The sequence below is a fragment of the Solanum tuberosum genome, unplaced genomic scaffold (genome assembly GCF_000226075.1).
Source record: "Solanum tuberosum cultivar DM 1-3 516 R44 unplaced genomic scaffold, SolTub_3.0 scf00527, whole genome shotgun sequence".
In the NCBI taxonomy this organism is placed as follows: domain Eukaryota; kingdom Viridiplantae; phylum Streptophyta; class Magnoliopsida; order Solanales; family Solanaceae; genus Solanum; species Solanum tuberosum.
In genome coordinates, this window is record NW_006239447.1 from 77571 (window position 1) to 98649 (window position 21079).

At 32.7% G+C, this 21079-nt stretch overlaps 4 protein-coding genes across 5 annotated transcripts; 2 read left to right on the top strand and 2 right to left on the bottom strand.

Annotated features, from left to right (window-relative positions):
• Window positions 1–1246: 1246 nt before the first annotated feature.
• On the bottom strand, window positions 1247–2893 carry LOC102593110 (uncharacterized). Its single transcript, XM_006364985.2, has one exon. It carries the CDS (start codon window positions 2825–2827, stop codon window positions 1442–1444), a length of 1386 nt encoding a protein of 461 aa, XP_006365047.1. The 5' UTR covers window positions 2828–2893; the 3' UTR covers window positions 1247–1441.
• Window positions 2894–6301: 3408 nt separating this feature from the next.
• Window positions 6302–10424, bottom strand: LOC102597396 (ankyrin repeat-containing protein At3g12360-like). The gene is made up of 7 exons (XM_006364998.2): window positions 9424–10424; window positions 8226–8702; window positions 7933–8082; window positions 7752–7823; window positions 7612–7659; window positions 7084–7520; window positions 6302–6992 (listed from the first exon to the last, which is right to left on the bottom strand). The coding sequence occupies exons 1-7, from the start codon at window positions 9710–9712 to the stop codon at window positions 6378–6380; spliced, it is 2088 nt and encodes a 695-aa protein (XP_006365060.1). The 5' UTR covers window positions 9713–10424; the 3' UTR covers window positions 6302–6377.
• Window positions 10425–12221: 1797 nt separating this feature from the next.
• Window positions 12222–16880, top strand: LOC102597718 (wall-associated receptor kinase-like 1). 2 transcript variants are annotated; one of them, XM_006364999.2, is made up of 3 exons: window positions 12223–13223; window positions 15198–15269; window positions 15490–16880. In XM_006364999.2, the coding sequence occupies exons 1-3, from the start codon at window positions 12377–12379 to the stop codon at window positions 16674–16676; spliced, it is 2106 nt and encodes a 701-aa protein (XP_006365061.1). In that variant the 5' UTR covers window positions 12223–12376; the 3' UTR covers window positions 16677–16880. The 2 variants fall into 2 exon arrangements, with proteins under 2 accessions (XP_015159762.1, XP_006365061.1); XM_015304276.1 differs by lacking the exon at window positions 15198–15269 and having other exon boundaries at window positions 12222–13223.
• Window positions 16881–19175: 2295 nt separating this feature from the next.
• On the top strand, window positions 19176–20613 carry LOC102593447 (tRNA (guanine-N(7)-)-methyltransferase). Its single transcript, XM_006364986.2, has 2 exons — window positions 19176–19214; window positions 19382–20613. The coding sequence occupies exon 2, from the start codon at window positions 19421–19423 to the stop codon at window positions 20153–20155; it is 735 nt and encodes a 244-aa protein (XP_006365048.1). The 5' UTR covers window positions 19176–19214; window positions 19382–19420; the 3' UTR covers window positions 20156–20613.
• The last annotated feature ends 466 nt before the right edge of the window (window positions 20614–21079 follow it).

A 21079-nucleotide genomic window follows, 5' to 3' on the forward strand; every position in this document is an offset into this window, starting at 1 on the left:
AAAATACGGTATTAAATAGTCTAGGGAGGTAATAGGTCCTCATGAAAGTTTAGTATCGCAACAGCAAATCCGACCAAAGTTGGGATATTTTTCAGACCTTTATCCCTTGTTTTTTTGAAAGTTAATTTAGACGATATCTGATAAAATGGACTGTTTTGTGTTCAAACTTACAAACTTTTTTTTTAATCATTATCATTCTTATTAAATCAGTCGGCACTTCCCCTCAAAATACTTTTCTCACGTTATAACCTTTATCATTTCCGCCAAGGCCAATTAAATTTAGATTCGAGCTAGAAAGTCTCATATTAAAGGTAAAGTATTTTCTAACAAAGAAGACTAAAGACTTCATATTTAGGAGGACTCGAGCTCGAAATATCTTATTAAGAATAAATAATTATTTATCATTCCACTGCAACCCTTGTTGGTCATCATTTTTATGGACTTGTTAATATGTCCAATAGAGTGAAGTAAAATTGATTTTTCACCTAATTTGATATTATTATTTTTTTCCTTTTGATTAAGCACGTGTTTAAAAATCAAGAATCAATAATATCAACATGAAAGATATTTTGTCATGGTCTAATAGAAATTTAAAATTGTAGAATTTTTCAATTTTCCACTCAAAATTGATAGAAACGTCAACGACAGAATACGTAATAGAAACATTATTTTATTAATTTTATACGTTTTCCTAATTCCAAAATATAAATAATTAAATTCAACGTTCAACTGGTTTATTTTAAACCTTTTTATAAGTCAACTTAAAAGGAAGTTTGAAAAGAAAACGTATTCCGTGTTAGGAAACAAACAAAAAGAAAAATCAAAAGTCAGATAAAACCAACGGAATAAGATTATTAATCAAACAAGACAGTAGATAATAATAGTCTATTTTGTCAAAATTTTCAAGAAATTAAAAATATTTATTTTTAAAATATTTGACGTTTTTAAGGAAGAAATAATTGAGTCTGAGTATCAACAGTTTTTTCAAAAATTGAAAAAAATAATTTCTTCAATAATCTCTTTTTCAAAGCTTGACTAAGCATAAATTGAAAATTCCTACTCTAATATTGAGAAAAGTATTTATTTTTTCAAATTGATTATCAAAAAACAAACCAAATCTCTCTAATTTTATTTTTTATAAAATACTTTTCAAAATAAGCTGATTTTGGACATTATTAGAAAGAAATTAAGAGGAACTTGTGCTCGGAAAAGAAAGATTTTTTAAAATAAAGATCGGAAAAACCAATTATAGAATAATCTTACATGGCACAAAATTATTTTTTTTCAAAGTACATACATATCTATTCATCAAAATTTATTCATAAAAATAAAACAAATGAAGCATTCTATGAAACCACAAAAGAAGTGATACTTGTCATGGCTGACACAATATTCACTCGATTTCTGGGCCAATACAGGAGAAACGACCCTAGTTTATTAATTACTCAACCTCTAAATCGCGTAACGTGACATAACAATTCGAAATCCCAACAGCCAATTGACAAGTAATGTGCCTCTTCTCATCATTACTTCTTCCATAGTAAAGCCATTCATCCTTGTTGATAACTTTTGAACAATAATTGCAATATAGCTTTGATACCTCATTCTTATAAGGAAATGAGTAACACAAAGTTAAATCAAGCTTTTTTAATCTCCTTGGACAAGCAGCACATGATGGATGAAGTTGATATTCACAAATCTTGCATTGGTACAAAACTGTGTAATTTGTGTGACAACCACTTGATTGACGACATCCAACACATTGAACTTCAACTCCGTCTTTTTTAGGAACAAGTGTTAGTGGATGTGGATGAAACGGATGTTGAATTTTCTCAGGCAAAAAAGAACACCTCTCATGAATAATGAAATCACAACTTGAACATCCTTTTTTCTTGTCTGAACTCACATCCATACCACAAATTCCACATTTTCGATTCTTCACACTATTGTCCATCGACCTATCCAATTGTTGCAAAACATGTCGATGAAAAAATCTCTTATATTTCATTCCTTCATCATCATTCTTTTGATAGTTTACTATAGAAGTATCGTCCCCATCAAGATTAATCAATCCATTTTTCACACCAATAATATAATCTTTATCATTTCCTCCTTTTCCGTATACACAATCAGCAACACACCCAAAATGTGTAACAAAATTATGACCATAATCATAATATACCCAACCACTCGATTTTTCTATCGAGTGATTGCAAATATCACAAAGGAGTGGTCCGGCTTCATTCCTCAAAGGATTCGAGTAAAATACAGACAATGTCATTTCCTTATGAAGAACTTTATAAGACATAGACGCACACCCCATATGAAGAGAAAAATCACAGTGATCGCATGAATAATGAAAGTTGAATAATAAAGCAGGATTATCACCAACGTGACATGCTTTGCAATTAAATTGATCGTTACTACTATACTTGAGAATTAATTGATGTCCAGGATGAGCCAAATGTTCGATAACTTGTGGAAATTCGAAACATGACTCATGTAGAAAATACCTACAACGTTTGCACCCGTACGACATGCCTGAAATTGTGGTTTCACAGAAATTGCAGTGCACAGAATCCGAGGCACGCAACGAGTACGTTAACAAATTATGTCGATGACTGAAGTGTTTACGTTCATTGTTTCCAACTTGTTGAATCTCATCAATCGTACTATTATTACTACTATAGTTCGATTGATGATTTTTGATCGATGATTGTTGAATGCTTACTTCAGATACGTAACGGAATCGACAAGGGAATGGATGATCTCGGAGAGAGATGAATTCGTTTTTTTCTAAGTTTTTGATTTTCATATGGGAGTCCATTTGTGTTTGAGAAGAATAAGAGTTTTTTTTTTTTGTGTGTGTAATTTGGAGATTTAATGGTTTGTGGGGAAAATACATTATTGTAAAGAGTTATATAAAGGGGAAAAATTGAGTCATAATAAGTTGAATTTCAACAGGGGATACTTTCATCAAGTTGATGACTGAAAGTGGCGTTCACATTAAATGTCTTGTTTACGCGTTATACTTGACTAGATAATTGTTTGAATATTTGCCAATTCTAATTTTGTGTCTAGAAGAATGATTAATGCTTACAAAAATTAAATAGTTAGCTAACTAAGCAAAAATTAGTATCTCCATCCTATATTAGTTGGAGTACTCCACCTTTTTCTTTTTCATGACTCGAAATTTTGAATCCACGATATTTAAGTTGGAAGTGAAAGGTGTTTATTATTTAAGCAACTCTCTCTTGTTTCTACTCCGTTCATTCTTTTTTGATCAGTGATTCATCGGCCACTAGATCGATGAAGAATGTGACATTCTTTTGTTTTTAATTTGTTCTAAAAAGAATGTCATTTTACTATAATTAAAAATAATTTGATTTTAAAATTTCTGACTTACTCTTAATGAATGATTTATAACCACATATATATAAGAATTTTCTAGATTACCAATTTAATTTTTTAAATATATATATATCGTATCACATAAAATATGACAGAGAAATTTAGCTTAGAAAAATTGATCATATGTTCAAAATATTGGAAAGGTCAAAAGAAAGAAGAAAATTTAAATGTGTTAGTTGTAAAAGACTTTTAGTAGTTACTACACTTTTCCTCTATTTTACTTTTCTTTTTTCTTCTTAATTTTTTAATTTGACTAAATTATTCTTATTTATTATTTTTATCCAATTTAATAGTACTATTCTATTTTTCTCTATATTAATTCTCTGTCTACATTAAATGAGTAAGGGTAAATGTGAAAATCAATAGTTAATTATTTTAGTTTTTCAATATGATAATATTGTTAGATCATCTATATATAAGGGATATTTGAAAATTAATAGTCAATTATTTTAGTGTTCTAAAATGACAACAACTCTCTTTGTTCACTTTTACAAAAAAAAATAAAAATCACTAATAATTATTTTTTCCCCATATTTACCCTCACTAATTATTTATTTCCAAATCATTTTTCAAGATTTAATACTAAACATCAATTAATAGATCAGATAATGATAAATAGTCGTATCAATTATTATTTTTAATAGGTGTACCAAAGTCCAAATATAACAAATCAAAATGAAGGGAAGGAGTATTTTAGATCATCTATATAAGGATAAAGGTGAAAATTAATGATTACGCATCTTGATTTAAAAAAAAAGAAAACTAGTTTTTCTTTTTGTAAAAACAAACTAGTTTAGATCATCTATTTTTAATAAAAACGGATCAAGAAATAAAGTGGACAGGGAGTACACACCAACAAGTGGATCTCTTTCTAATTCATTGGCCTACCTAACAACATTTTACTTTTTGTTTTTCACCCGATATTCAACGCTTGTATTGAAATTCCGACTAAATTTAGATTACACATTGTATGATTTGTTCGAGGGTGACGTTCCCAATAAAATTTTGTTAATACCCCAATACCTAAAATACCATACATTTCAATGATTTCATATATAGTAGTCAAATAATATGAACTTAGCCATTCAAGTCAACGAATATAAATATAAATAAAAAAAGAAAGAAATAACATTAGATGATGAAAACAATGTCTAATCTAAACTTAATTAGCACATTCAAGAAAAATAAATGTCTTTTCTAACAAGTTGTGGTATGTGAACATATCATGATATGTGTTACTATTAGTTGATAAACAGTTTTTTAAAACCCTGTGCTATTATCAATTTTAAAATTGGTGGCTAATCTGTGAATTGTATTTATGGTTGTGCATGTGTGAGAATTGAGATTAATTATTCTTTTTTTAAATCTAACTCAATGGTATTAATGGTGGTTGTTGGGGGTTGAAAAACATCATAGATAGTGATAGCTTTTGTATAGCTCAATAATTTTTGTGCCAATTTTCTATTTATATTAAAAATTTATTTGATAGATATTACATATATATAATAATTTACAAATGACCAACTAAATAAAAATAATTGTGGGGTAGAACTTATAAATTAATTTGTGTGGCTTAAAATCAATATCCAATGGTTATTATTGATGAGTGGTGATAAAAATAGTACTCTCTTTAACGGCGGTTTATTGTGATGAGTCAGACAGATAATTATGTCTAACGATTTGATTTATTGGATATTGAATTTTAAATATATTAATCTACTAATCAACAATAAGTTATTGGTTAATTCGATATTGAATTAGTAACTAACAAACTGAGCAGTGTATTAACTCAGTCATTTCATGCTTTCTTGTCAGATTAAGGTCAGTTTCTACTGTTGAAATTCCAAAAAAAATACTCCCTCCGTTTTAAAATGTATGGTCTAGTTTGACTTGAACGAAGTTTAAGAAAAGAAAGAAGACTTTTTTAATTTTGTGGTTCTAAACTAAAATTATGTCACATATACCAAAATGCCCTTTAATCTTGTAATTTTAAACATGTCATATGGAAAGTTGAAGTTAAAGTGTTGCAAAAAAAAAAAAAGTCATTCTTTTTAAAACAAACTAAAAAAGAAACTACATTATTCTTTTTAAAACATGGGAGTACATTCTACTATTTGTACCCATTTGATTTTATGTTTTCTTTTATCTAATCATTTCTGCAAAAACATATTTCTGGAGCTTTGTCGAAAATTCTCAGCTACTCCCTCCCTCCATCTCTCAGAACTAACCTAACAATACCTTTATGTTTTACTCTTGTGGGGAGTGTTCGGTACGAAGGAAAACAGGATAATAAATAAGTTGCTTATTTTTTTTTTTTGTGTTCCATATATATGAAAAATTATTGTTTAAAATTATTTATATATAATCTTTGTACTTGGATTCGATGTGGATGGTCTTTCGGAAATAGCCTCTCTATCTTTATGAGATAACATATTCTATTTGTGAGATTTCACTATGTATGTTATTGTTATTGTTATTGTAATCTGGACAAATACTATAAGAGGTGGGGCCAGCTACAGAGAGTGTGGGCGAAGATGAGCTAGGTTAGAGGGTGGAGAGGACATATGAATGTAGAATGTCACTCGTTAACTTATTGTTTTTCCTACTTTCATTTAGAAAGTCAGTTTGCTCATCTAAGCAATTTATTCCGCTAGAGAAAATATTTTCCAAAAGTTTTGACAGCACACCCATGGTGTAGAATGGAACTTGCTCATGAAGCTGAATCTATCTTAGAGCTCCTAGCATTCCTTTAGTTTTAGACAGGACTGTACTTTTAATTTGTTTTCTCACTTTTGCCACAATGTTCCTAGTTTTATACTATGCTTGTTGAGGCATACAGCTACACTGGGTGAAATTGTCCTCAAGGAGCTTTGAAGAATTCCCTGCTATGTTTCGTGGTCAAGTATTTTCCGTAGGATTTCCAATACTCTTTGCATCAAGAAGATGAACATCGCACTTGTAAAAAATCAATAAATTGTATCTTTACTTGTAAAAGTGAATATTCCTGAACCATAGGAAGATGTGATCATATCAGCCAGGAGAGGAAATTGCAGAAATGCAAATAAAGTTACAGGAATGCTAGCAAGTGCTGCCACTGGAATGATAATCCAGGCCATTTGACGTCCAAGCACAATGAAAAAGCTTGAACAAAATGCTACCAACATTGCTGCTATAGCAACAAAGAGCGAGATGAAGCCGATGATCAACCTTTTTGGTAAAGTACATAGGAAGTCTTCTTCGGCATAGCGTGAAGTGAGGATAGACAAGAACATCAATATAGAGATTACTGAAGAAAACAATGCCAGTGCATCCATCATAGAGAAAATAATGAATGCTTTCTCTTTAAGAAAAAACGCAGTGCCTGTATCGTTATTGTTCCCTCCTGGCACAGTAAAGATTGCTGCAAACATTACTGTTGTAATTAATGCAGCAACAAGCATGCAAGATGATGCAGTTTCCTTCATCCACTTCTCTCCCTCTTTGACCAATTCCTTGTGCTCCTCGGTGAACAGCATTCCTGGTGTTCGACCCCTTGAGTCTCTCATCTCCTTATATGAGGCTTGAACAATTGTTTCAACTTCCTTTAGACATGCAGAAGTAGTAATACGTAATGAAATATAGAAAGAAACTACACTTGAAGGAAAGCAGCTTTAATCGACATGGAAAAATTACCTTAAACCACAATAACTCTCGTTGCATCTGGAGTGCTGCACCTGATACAATACCAAGTCGATTTGTAGGAGCTAACTTTGCAGCCAAGTGTAAAATGTTCTCATTATTTGTGCTTTTGTAGGACGTAATTATATCTTTGTGTGATCCTATGTTATAGATTAGTTTGTAGATCTTTTCTTGTCGATGAATGACAGCAATGTGAAAGATGCTCCGGCTTTCCTCATCTACCTTCCAGATAAGATCTGGATAAGACTGAATAAGCTCTACTATGAACTCAAAATTTCCCAACTCTGCTGCTACAAACAATGGCCGCGAAGGACTTCTAAGTAAGTTCCCAATTTGTGAATCATTCAACAAGAGAACTTCTTTCCATGAACATTTTACCAATTCAAGGGCTTGTAAGTGCATTAATTTTGTCTCGAGAACTTTTCTGACTCCTAGTGTTGAAAAACTCCAGATTAGGTGTTTCTTTTCACAGGTACAGAGAATAATAATCAAGAACTTGGGACCATGTCATACGTTCCATACCGATTGTTTTTAGTAGATGCTGAATTACCCTTGTGCTGATCAGGTATGCTGCATTTCCAAAATGTTTATGATCAGTTGGATACATAAATGCTATTACAGAGAAGCTAAATATTACAACTGGAATAAATATACCTACATACCCTTGGTATTGTTTTTTTCGGTTGAGCTGCTGGACATGTTGCTTGATCTATTCTGCAAATGAACAGATACATCTATAGGAAGTCCCATTAATCGGAAGTTCCATTAATCTAGTGATATATAAATATAAATATATATATATATCTGATTCATTTCGATTTTGATACAAATGAAGATACTTACATGCATAAACAAGTTTTTGCCAGATTCCAAATCCAATTTTGTCAGAAAATGCCAAGGGCTTTCGTGCTAAGACATGGAGTATCGTGTCTTCATTTTGATCTCGTTCAATGCCTAATTCAGGCATCTGCTGAAGTATATGTAAAGCAACATCTGTTAATAGCATTGTGAGTAAATATATGTGTTAAGTTCCTCTTGAAGTTTCAACTTTATCAAAACAAGTGAAATGGCTGTATTAAATCTAGCAAGTTTCTCACATTTTCAAAAAGAAATTTGGAACCGGAATATGTTCGTACCAAATAAATTGGAGTTTATAGTAGCAATGAGTAAGCTAATATAGTCCTCTTTGCTTAGATACTGATGATCTGTCACTGAATAAAGATACCACACCATCTCTCTGTGGCCTAGTAGAGCAGCCATGTGCAGTGGTGTGACTCCCTTGCTGCCCCTCACCATTGGCAAGAATCGATTTTTCATTACCATAACTTTTGCAATCCTTGTTAGTCCCGATGCAGCAGCAAAGCAAAGTGCAGTATTTTCGTATTTGTTTTGCAGTGCCAGTTCCAGTGGACTCATAAGTTTAACCAGTTCTTCGACAAACTGAACCTTGTTAGCCCCGGCTGCAATGTGAAGAGCAGTTTCCCACCCTTTTGTGATCCTGGCAGATGTTGCATCAGGATGCAGACTGAAAATTTTTCTAGCCTTTTCCCAATTACCGCCCAACGCTGCTTGGCAGAGTGGCACATACATGGTAAGGTTTATTGGTTTAGTCCCTGCAAGTGGTATGACTCTACTCTGTTAGTTAATCGTGTAAAAAGAGAAAGATGATACTCTACTTTTTCCCTTTGTCAGTTTGGTTGTATCATCTTGTGTTCATGAAGGAGTATTTTTGTGTAGTTCGCTTAAAGGTTTCTGTCTTGTGGATGATTATTCATGTTCATGATTCAGTTAAGTATATCTGATTATTCATTTCCTGAGAGTTCACCAGATAATATATAACGCGGTTCAACTTCTATACGCTAACAGTGTAACAGATAACTTTAAGATCATCTAAGCAAGAAACTATAGTTAACTATCCAAAAGAAAAGCAGCTAATTAATAGTGTTAAAAGTCTTTTCGATATGAATATGCTCAAGTTAAATTCACATCCATAATCTGACTAACTAACCTTTACCTTCCGCAGGTTCACCCGTTCATAGGAAAAAAAAACAAAGCATATATGCCCTTCGTTTAAAAATGAATGACCTAGTTTGACTTGATATAGAGTTAAAAGAAAATAAAGAAGATTTTACAATCTTATAGTCCTAAATTAAAGTTACGTCAGATGTACTAAAATATCTTTTAATCTTGTGGCGTTAAACATGTCACGTGAAAAGCTGAACTTAAAATGTTGACAAAAAAAAGGAAAGGGATGTTACTTTTTAAACAAGACTAAAAAGGAAAGTACATCGTGAGTATATAAATTGGAAGCATTGAGAAATTGTTTTGCTTAACTGGGCCTAAGAAAGGAAGTGGGAAGCGTCTGAGGAGCAGGAGCAATAGGCCTAGAGACAGATTCATTTTGAATGGGAGAAGGAAGTACTATGGCTTCAGCTTGACCGATTCCATGATTAAATTGAATTGCAACAGCATGCTGTGGAGTAGAACTTCTTGTATTGTTGCTGCTGTTTCTCAAAGAAATTCCGTCTGATGTTGCTGTAGTGCTTGGTACTGAGTTTCTCTGTGGAAAGCATGTTGGAATTGAAAGTGTACGTTCCAGTTGTAGTTTTGGGATGTTTTCCATGACAAATTCTGTGTATGGTTTAAGAATTTGAAATAGAAAATTTATTGCATTTCTTTGGTTCTTCACTTTGGAATTGGAATTGGAATTGAAGTTGTTCACTTCCTCACAAGCCCTGTTGAAGTCTTTTAAGTCGCGATGCAGTTCATGTCAACTAGAAAGTTTCACAGAAACATGTTTTCAGAGTCAGTCAACTGAATATCTTCAAAGAAGCTTCTCATATAATTGAGTACGTGTCTTCAAAAGTATGATTGTCCACATCAGGGGTGGAGCTAATAGGACCCCTTCGGTGGAAAATTATACTGTTTATACATGCAGGGGAGTACCTAGAGGTAGTCGAGGCCCGAGGGCGTTTCACCCGAACCCCTTTGGTAAAAGATTACACTCCACATATATAAGGTATTTAAAAAAAAAATTATGTCTATATATTGATTTTGAACTTCCTAATGTAAGATTAGAGGTTGACTTAGTGGTTGAGGGGTTGAAAACTAACTTTAAGCACCGTACATGGTTAAAATTATATTTTATGTACATATAGTAGATGTTGAATCTTCTTTGATTTCTTCATGTGTTTATTTTTTCACATTTTGAATCTCTTTAGTGAAAAATCTTGATAGCCACACGTTCTTGGAAACTTGGATATAACAGAAGAAATACATGTAGCTAATAAGTTTGGTTGACATATTCTGCTGCTGCTTTTTTTCAAGATTTTCATTTTCATTCTCAGCTTTTGACGAATTTTTCTTCTTTCTGTGCTTTAATACAGTTGCTCTTTCCGCGTATAGTTCGTTAGGTAAAAAGTGTTTCTTTTTTGGTGGGGCTGGCTTGCTTTTTGTTTTCTTGGTATTTTCTTTTGGGTGGTGGTCCTACTGGATTCAGGTAGTAATGCATCTGAATAATTTTGAACGGTCTTATGTATGGGATTAGTTGTTGTATGACTTTCCTCATAATTGTTACGTACTATTTCATAATGTAACGTATTATATTATATTTTATTGTATCGTATTACTGTATTATTTTAATGAATATATCATTCGTTTGGATAGATTGTATTATTTTTCATCGTTACACAATGATAGACATTAACAATTTGAAAGATACATTTATAAGAAAAATATGATACGAGGTAGAGATACTATTAAAAGTAGGCTAAAGAATAAAATAGGATTAATAAGTAAAGACAAAATGAGAAAAAGAAATAAGATAACAAAGTGATTACACCAAAGTGATCGTTACACAAAATCAGACTTCTCTTCGCTATCTAAAGATGAATTTATCAATATGATTCAATAAAATTTAAAGTAACAATCAAGACAAACATACAATAGGTAACAACCATGCAACGCAAGCTGCTGTTAGGATTCGTTGTTGTATCAGCTCCTAAGAATATGAATAAATTGTATTTCTTCTCATTCTCTATCAAGTCTATTTATTTGTTTTATGTTCACTACTTGGAAAGCACAGATATCCTAATGAGGATAAAAATACCCTTAATTTTGGAGTATCAAATAAGACAATGAGATTAAAAAAAAAAAAGAAGGCAAATAACATAAATTTCATTAGATTAGGACTTAATTACGTGTCTTTTTATGAATTTTTGAAATTATCATTCGTGCCATATTTTGGTCCTCAGATACATTGTATCTCGAATACATGAGGTCAAAATTAGATGTAATTTGTTTCATATACATTATATCCAAGTGGATTCGCATGTATCTAACTCTCTTACTCGCCTCTCTCCTATCTTGCTCACCTCTCTCCTGATTATTTGTATCTCAGAATGTATATGGTATCTTAAATACATGTATCTAGGATACACATACTCTCTCGTTTGCTTCTCTTCCTATGTATCTGTATTTCAGAGTGTATCTGATAGCAAATATACATATATTTAGATGTATCTGACTTGAAAATTGATATTGAAATAATATGTATTAGTGAATATGGTAGAAATATTTGTGTAATTACGTAATTTTTCTTTAAACATGAACGATATATAACTATCATATTCCCTTAAAGTGAAAATTTTATTCCAAATTGTCTCACCATTATTTGTTTACTAGACGGTATAGTCAATATAACTTTTGTCCCTACTCATTCCTTATTTTTTTTAATCATTTCTTGTTGATTTGCAATTATTTAAATTCACTAGCCGGCAGTTGACAATAAAAAAGAGTTGCTGGCATAAGAATTGAAGGTTAATTATGACCACTGCTCAAGTGGAAGGACAAAACTTGAACTTAATTAAACAAATAAGGATCTGACTTCTACATAAAAATATTGTTTTTCTTCTAAGACCAAGTCTTGGTGCAACAATTAATCAACCTGTACCAATTCTTAAATATTTTTTCAACAGCAACATGGTTTGTGGTGCAGGGGTGGGACTACTTCACCCTTAACCAGAGATCTCGGGTTCGAACACTAGGTATGGAGAAATTTTTATTAGGGGTGTCACCCCTGGATGGACTCTACAATGCGCGATCTGGATTTAGTAGGGCTTCAATGTGGGCTCCAGACACCGGATGAGAAACCAAAACTTCTTTTCTCAATTTATGACTTAATCCAACAAGACAACTAAGACAATGATATGCCTGTACAAAGCTTGATCTCCTACAAGTACAAATTTCAAGATTTTGAATTAGTTCAATTCTTTGAAAAACTTTCAAAATGAATCTTGAAATTGTATGTTTGTTGTTGCTTCTTTCATGGCTTATGGTTTTAGATCATTCAACAGCAGCTACATCTCTTGCAAAGCCTGGTTGTGAAGAGAGATGTGGTAACCTAACAATTCCTTATCCATTTGGATTGAGTGCTAGTTGCTCCCTTAACTCGTGGTACTTGATAAAGTGCGATAAAAGTTATAATCCTCCTAAGCCTTTTATGAATTCATTTCTGCAAGTTGAACTTCAAAGTGAGGTGATATCTGTGTCAATTGAAAACCAAACTATCATTACCTCAGTTTCAATAGTGAATTTTTGCAACAAATCGAGTGAAGGTAGTAAAATCATCACAACGGGGACAGATTTGTCTGGAAGTCCTTTTTATTACGCGAAGGATAGGAATAAGTTGATGCTTGTTGGTTGTGGAAATGGTCTTGTGACACAGAAACAAAATATTCTCTCGGGGTGTACATCGATCTGTACTGAAGGTGCTACGTTGACAGGATGTTATGGCATCAACTGTTGTCAATCTCTAGTCCCTTTTGATCTAAGTTCATACAAAGCAAACTTCACTAACTCGGGGATTCAGCAAGGGGCTTACCCGAGATGTAGTGCAGTTTTCTTGGTAGACCAAACTTGGGTTCCAGATGAAGTTGCACAGCCCTTTGTTTTTCTTGGTCATGCTCCTGTTGTTTGGCTCTGGACTCTCCAATCCAAAGAGTTAGAAGCCGGGTTGCTCTGTGACAAATCTGAGGCTGTTGTTAAGTTGGAAGATGGTACTTCTGTGGCAAATTTGCAGTGTCGCTGTGGACCTGGAACACAAGGAAATCCATACTTCTCTAATGGATGCCAAGGTACATAATCATTTGATATATATGTGTAGTTGTTAGCTCTCTGTTGCATTCAATAGTATCATGCATATGCACATCAGGTCAGGTGAATAGTTTTTAGGAGAAAGATTGACTATACGTTTACGAGACTAGATTGAACACTATTCTAGATCAAATCAACATAAGTAGTTTTAGCATAGGTTGAGTTTTTTGTGTATCCAATTTAGGCCTTGCCCCTGGCAGAACAGAATTGGGTCAAGTTGAGGTATACCATATTCTGTATAAAGTAATCCTAATTTTTTTCGTTTTGTCACACTCTTATCGCCAACAAGACCTGCTCCTGTATATGCACAGAATAGGGCTTCGATGAGCACTAGATGTAAAGGAGTTCTTGAACCCTTATGAGTAATTAGAAGAGTGCTGAATTGGACCATCCTCAAATAGATGGATATGAGATTGATTGTGGAACAGATTATAGAGAACTAAGGCTGGGCACCGGAACGGGTTGTACCGGTACCATTCCGGTCCGTTCCGGTACCATTTCGGTTCGTTCCGGTCCGGTAGTATTCGGGACGGGATGGGATACATTGAACCGGTACACGGAACGGAACGGTACCATGATTTGGTACCGGTATACCGGTACCGGTTCATCCCGGTTCATTCCGGTTCCGTTCCGGTCCGGTCCGGTACCGGTCCGGTCCCGGTATATCATTTTTAATTAAAATAAAAAATAATATTTTTGTCATTATTTACTTTTATTAGCATTTCTTTTTGTTTATTTAATTTTTTTAAAATTACAAACTTAAGTTATTTAACTTACAAGTTATAAGTATAACTTAATAACTTATAAACTTCAAAAGATTCAAATCTTTAAAACTTATAACATAACTACATAAGCTCAAAAACTAAAAAAAAAACTTTATTAAACTTAACTTACAAACTTATATACGTAAAAATTAAAAAAAATATCTTTAAAATAAACTTAAGTAAAATTATTATAAATTTTAAAACTTAAATACTATAAACTAATATAACTTAGAAAAATAAAAAAACATTCGTATTTTTCCCGGTAGTTCCGGTCCGGTTCATCCCGGTACCGGTCAACAACCCGGTCAAACCGTCCCGTTCCGGTCCCGTTCCGGTCCGGTGCCCAGCCTTATAGAGAACTGGGGCGCAGTGCCGGCTCTTGCCTATAAAATTTTAGGCATTGGCCTTAGGCCCCCAATTTTTGGGGGCCTCAAATTTTTGTAAATAAAAAAATATATATGTATTTTAACCCCATTCAAATAGAAGAAATTAAGGAAACATTGTTTTTGGTTATTACATTTTCTTCGTTAACACTCACATTATTTATCCTTTGTAACTCTTTTTGCACTCTATTTCTTCAAATCTTTGATAGTTAGAGTAATACACTCTCAAAAATATGAATCAATAGTCGAAAAGTGTTGAACAAAGTGCATTACAAATTTTTTTTTTTAATTTTTTTGTTAATTTTCATATTAAAGTAGGTATACCAAGTTATCAACTTTTTGAATCAAATTCTATGATTCTAACTCTTATCTTTAAAGTTTATCAACTTATTACTTATAAAATTGTGTTAATAATTCATATAATAATTGTCTCAATAAAAGGATGTTTTTCAATGTTGAATTGATAAAATCTTACTTAAAACTAATAATTAAAAAAAGTATTTGAAAAATCATTTATATAAAAGATATTAAGTAGTAATTTACATCTAAAAATTTAGAAAAATAAATAGATATAGATAAAATTTATATAGATTTTAGGCTTCTAATAAAAATTTCGCTTTAGGCCACAAATTATGTTGAGCCGCCCCTGCTGGGGCGGGGCAGGAAGATAGGCTAGGTGGAGTAATCGCTCTGGAACAAGTTCTTCGACTGGATCAATGCATGTATGACAGAACTGCCCCCTCCCCCCCTTCCATTCGTGCATTTAGAATCTAAAGCATCATTCTAACATTGTTTGGTATGTTATCAGCCATTCAACGATGCACAAATTGCACAGACATGGTAATCTATATGAAGCGATCTCCCACAATCGCTCTCTTCAGTAAGTCACCTTCTGTATTTCTTCCTAGCCATTTGAAAACTCAACACTGTCAGAACTAAATCAAGGAAATGGTAGACATCCTTATTTTGATGCTTTGTGGTTCCAAAAGTTATCTATCTCTGCCTTTCTACCCTTTTCACTCGCAGAAAGACTCGAAAATCTCCTTCAAAATAGAGAATTCTAGCTTATTGGCTAACTCTCGTCACTCCTATCTCCACAGGTGTATTCATAAGTATCGGAGTTTTGCTTCTACTGTTTGGGAGCTATTTATTGTACAAAACAGTCAAGAAGAGAAGGAACATAAGACAAAGACAAAGGTTTTTTAAGCGAAATGGCGGCCTCTTACTACAACAGCAGCTATCATCCAATAATGAAGGTACTATTGACAAAGGAAAACTTTTCACTGCTAAAGAGCTGGAGAAGGCAACAGACCACTTCAATGAAAATCGCATACTTGGCCGTGGAGGTCAAGGTACAGTATACAAGGGCATGTTACCTGATGGAAAGATTGTAGCAGTGAAAAAGTCTAAGCTGGTAGACGAAAACCAGTTGGATCAGTTTATCAACGAGGTGGCTGTTCTTTCACAAATCAATCACAGGAATGTGGTGAAGCTACTTGGCTGTTGTTTGGAAACAGAAGTTCCTCTACTAGTATACGAGTTCATAATTAATGGCACACTTTACAGCCTCATACATAATGAGAACAATGAGTTTCCCTTTACTTGGAGCACGCGTTTGAGAATTGCCACAGAGGTAGCTGGAGCATTGGCTTATCTACACTCAGCAACTTCTGTTCCAGTCTATCATAGGGACATCAAATCAAGCAATATACTTTTAGACGAAAAATACCGTGCCAAGGTATCAGATTTCGGCACCTCAAGGTCTATTGCAATTGATCAAACTCACCTAACGACTGGAGTCCAAGGGACATTTGGCTATTTAGATCCTGAGTACTTCCAATCCAGCCAATATACTGAAAAAAGTGATGTCTATAGCTTCGGAGTTGTTCTTGCTGAACTCTTAACAGGAAATAAAGCAATTTCAACCACAACAAACCAAGACAGAAGTTTAGCAACAAACTTCCTTTTGGCAACAGAGAGAAATCTCCTTGATACGATTATCTATACAAAAATTTCACAAGAAGGTAGAAAAGAGGATATAATGGCGGCTGCTAATATAGCGTATCGTTGCATGAACTTGAATGGTAAGAAAAGGCCAACTATGAAGGAAGTAACTACAGCATTGGAAGCCATCAGATCACAAATGCCATCTGCAGCAGTAACAAATTTTCAACTGGATAAGGGTGACACAGCAGAAAGAACTGTGATATCAGAAGTTAACTACACATGGACAAACACAAGTACCTCATCATCAGATATCCATCCATTGTTGTTTGAAACTAGTTAATTATTACTCCCTCTATCGGAGAAAGAATGTGTGTGTCTGTTTGTTCAACTTTACAATAGTTTAAATGTCTATTTCTACACACCTATAGTTTGGAGAGCATGGATGCTAGCTGAGGCCAAGTTAAAGGGCACGTAAATATTATGCCTACAATAAGTGGCCGAAAATACCTCTAGCACCGAAATAACAAACAATTTTCATTTGACATAAAGTTTATTTTTTCATATAATAATATAACATGAGTTATGCTGCTTAATTCCTATAGATATTATGCCGATAGAAACAAAAGCTCAATTCAAAACCTACAAGTTCTATCGTAAAAGGCATAACTTAGTTCCTACCCAACTTATGCCTATAGAGGCAAAACAGCAGAACCCACAAGCAATGTCGTAAAAGGCATAACTTAGTTGCTACTGAACTTACACGGAGACAAAAATTCTCTAAACTTATGCGTCGCGAAATTAGGGTATAGCACTACTACATAAATTATAAAGCATAACTTAATTTCTACAAAATTTATGTCAAGTGAGGCAAACGTTTTCCAAACTTATGTGTAGCAAAATTAGGTCATAAATAATTATATTTTGGTCTATAAATTTTCATTAAACAAGCCGCAAAAATGAAAATTAAAGGCCATCACATTTGAGTGCTATAATTAAAAATCATCCTACATCATATATTATAGTAAAAAAGTTAATTGAATTTAAAAAAAATTCAAGTACGATATCCATATTGTAAATGAGTGAAATAGTGTATGTCCATACTAAATACATTTAGTAAATAATGTAGTGACCAAAGTTTGTCTTTGAGTTTCTCATCAGTATATGGCATGAAGTTTGTCTCGTTTGAGTTTCTCATCGGTATATGGCCTGACAGATTTCAAAACTAACAACATTAACTAACCATTTGTACATAATAATTAACCTTGTTAATTTTATTGAACAATTTACGAGTTCGATAAACATTCTGGCTTCTAAATTGTTATATCACAATTTACAAGAAAAATAATTATTTTTTATACCAAAATTATATTTTAGCCAAACAAATAAATATTTCAATATGTTAATGACTTGTCGACTTTAGGTCTCTCATGAGTCGAAGTCCACCAAAAACTTTGATATTATTATATACCTAGTCATTTATATGTATTTATAGTTTATAGCTCAGTATAAAAAAAAATCAGTATTCATGTCTTATTTTATAATTGGAAAGATATTTTTTAAATTAACAAAATGATAGTCATTTGTTGCAATACCACATCTTCATTTTTATTGTCAAAACTTTTTGATAAATAATAAGATTTAAGTAATTTAATTCAAAGTTATAAAATATTAGACAAAATTATATTGTCAATTAACTAAAAAATATTTCTTTCTTAAAAATATAATATATTCCTAACTCCGTGACTATAAGGGAAATAATGAATTTTTCTAAATATTAATTGTAAATTTATAATACAAATAATAATTTTTAGTGATTACAATAAGATTTTTGTTGTATATTTAATGTATTCTTAGGTAATATACAAGAAATTACAAAAAATTATGTTAAAATGACTTGAAAATGATATTTAATTCTATATAATATATAATTTTAATTATCATAAATAAAAGATTTCATTTTTTTAAATTTTAAGAAACATAACTTTATAATTGTGCATCTAAAAAGATTAAAATGGTGAATTTTAAAAAATATACATGAATTTTATTTAAAATACTTATAATATCTTATTAATTCGTGATTTTAGTCTATTAATTACACTAAGCCGCGCCTAACCGTGACAGTGAAGAATGTTCGTGAAACGTTCGTGTGGTTTCACCGGAACTCATTAACTTGTATACATACTTTGTATATGTGTAAAAATATTAGTTACATATCTAAAATATTTTATTGTGACTTTGATTATTATTTTATATTAATTTGGAGATCGTCGTAGACCCATTAACTTAAATTTTTTGATTATATGCATTTGATGCATATGGTCTCAGTTGAGCTTATTTTTACACAAAATAATTTATTTTTTAAAAAATAATAATAATATTGATAACACCCCTGGAATTTGTTGTAAACTATTAGTTTCAATCTCGAATTATTGATAGTCTTAAAAATACCCTTCTACTTGATTAACTAAACTTAGATCACTCCAACATAACAATTGGTTTTCAAACTCTTATAGAAACGTAAAACTCTTAATAAAAAGTCGAGAGAAGTGTTGAAAACACACTTAAACTTGACGAAAATTTAAGAGTGAATTTCACTCATGTTGTAAGATCGGTGGTGTATTTAAATTCAATTAACTAAGTAAATTAGTGTTTTTAAGACTATCAGTAGTTCAGAAATAAAACTAATATAATTCATACCAATTTAGGGGGTTTAATACTCCTCTCTTTAATATTTTTTTTTTGGTGAAGTGGGCCGAAGTAAATGGATGACCAGGCCCATAATTAAGTGGAAATAAAGCCCAACTAACAAGCACTACTAGGGCTCTAGTCCAATCCTTATTCATCTGTTCTAGCGCTGAACTCTGAACATCTCAAAAAGGTATGTAACTGCAAATCTTCTGTAATTTTTAACTTCGTGCTATCATTTTTCTATCAAACTCAAGCTAATTAGTATAATTGCTTGGAATTAGATTCAAGTTTTGCTGATATGATGTACCAAAAATAATTTTTCTGTTTTAAGATTCATTGAATTGGTGTGTTATGCAGTTGGAAGAAGTAAAAACTAAATCAAATAAGGAAGAGAGTATGGGTGAAAATCCTACCCACAACAAGAAAACTGGTTTGCCCCGAAAACGTTTTTATCGAGCCCGTGCTCATAGTAATCCGTTAAGTGACTCACATTTTCCGATTCCTATTTCTCCTGATGAGGTTGATTATTCTCTACATTATCCTGAAGTGGTTAAAGTTGATCCTTCTAAAAGGATCGAGTTTGCTGATGTTGGTTGTGGATTTGGTGGTTTATTGATTGCCCTCGCGCCCCTTTTCCCTGATAATCTTATGATTGGGATGGAGTTGAGGGACAAGGTGACTGAGTATGTGAAGGAGCGGATTTTGGGGTTGAGGACGACTAATCCTGGTCAATATCAGAATATTTCTGTGGTACGGACAAATTCAATGAAGTATATTCCTAATTATTTTGGGAAAGGACAGCTTAAAAAGATGTTTTTCTTGTTCCCTGATCCTCATTTTAAAGAGAAGAATCATCGTCGACGTGTGATTAGTCCATTCTTGTTAGATGAGTATGCGTATGTGCTTGCAGTTGGTGGAATTATATACACAATAACGGATGTTGAGGAGCTTGGTGAGTGGATGAAATCATGTTTGGAAGAACATCCGATGTTTGAGGCACTTACGACTGAAGAACTTGAAGCTGATCAGGTTGTAAAGCTCCTTACTGCTGCAACAGAAGAAGGACAAAAGGTAGCACGCAACGGTGGACAAACATTCCGAGCTGTTTTTAGACGAATTGCAATTCACTGAATGGTATTGTCAAATTCTAGGGATTTTTCATACCTCCTGTTTCGTGGTAAGAGATGAGATATCCTCCGTCTTCTGTTGTTGAGTTAATAGAAATGTGGTTACCACAACTAATTATAGATACTTTGTGACTGATCATCGAGATCAATCACCATTCTGCGCCTTTTTCTTGATTTTGATTGTTCTGTTCTTGAGAATGCAGTTAGTTTATCATTCATGAAGGCAGCTCATGCGCTTTTCTAAACCTGATCTAGCAGAATTGATTAGAATGGATTGTTTATCATGAATTTGCTCAACAATTAGATTCGCAAGAATGTTTTGCTATTGTATTTTGACAAAAAATTTAGGTGTATTAGGACAAGTAGCCATCTCTATTGAGCTTCAAACGTCTTGTATTATGCTTATATCATAACTTAATCTTTCTGATTGTTAAATTCTTAACGATATTTGTGTTTCCAGTAGATTGTGACATATACCATTCTCATTTAGTCATTTGGACTCTTTATTGTCTCTTCTCCACCCTGGAATGCTAACCAACTGTTGTATTCTGCTTCCTGCCCCCATTCCCCCTTGAACACCCAAGAGGGAGGGAGGGTTTGAGTGGTTGAACTTCTCTTGGGCGAATCTAATGATTGTGTCTGGACTCCTCTATTCATCTGTCAAACTCATTTATGAATGTTATGATGGTGTTGTGTATTTTCGTTTCTTAGTTTTTTTTTTTCTTTTTCTTTTTGCATTTTTGTGTTTATCTTTAATTTGCATATTTTTTTTTCCGTTTCCCACCCGATCTTTAGTATCCACATTGGGGTAAAACACTTCCTAACAAAAGCAACTATGTACCCAAGCAACTCGGGACATTGAAAATTTAATCCAAATTTGAATGTTGCTATATAATTATCAGTGTTGGACTAGACGGGACACTGAATT

Excerpts from the sequence above, each read along its gene's own strand:
- LOC102597396 (XM_006364998.2), bottom strand. The coding sequence starts at position 9,712 with ATGGAAAACATCCCAAAACTACAACTGGAACGTACACTTTCAATTCCA. Across the intron at positions 8,703-9,423 it reads CACTTCCTTTCTTAGGCCCA|GGACTAAACCAATAAACCTT; the intron begins GTTAAGCAAAAC and ends TACCACTTGCAG. Across the intron at positions 8,083-8,225 it reads TATAAACTCCAATTTATTTG|ATGTTGCTTTACATATACTT; the intron begins GTACGAACATAT and ends TGCTATTAACAG.
- LOC102597718 (XM_006364999.2), top strand. The coding sequence starts at position 12,377 with ATGAATCTTGAAATTGTATGTTTGTTGTTGCTTCTTTCATGGCTTATG. Across the intron at positions 13,224-15,197 it reads CTTCTCTAATGGATGCCAAG|CCATTCAACGATGCACAAAT; the intron begins GTACATAATCAT and ends GTATGTTATCAG. Across the intron at positions 15,270-15,489 it reads TCCCACAATCGCTCTCTTCA|GTGTATTCATAAGTATCGGA; the intron begins GTAAGTCACCTT and ends CTATCTCCACAG.
- LOC102593447 (XM_006364986.2), top strand. The coding sequence starts at position 19,421 with ATGGGTGAAAATCCTACCCACAACAAGAAAACTGGTTTGCCCCGAAAA.
- LOC102593110 (XM_006364985.2), bottom strand. The coding sequence starts at position 2,827 with ATGGACTCCCATATGAAAATCAAAAACTTAGAAAAAAACGAATTCATC.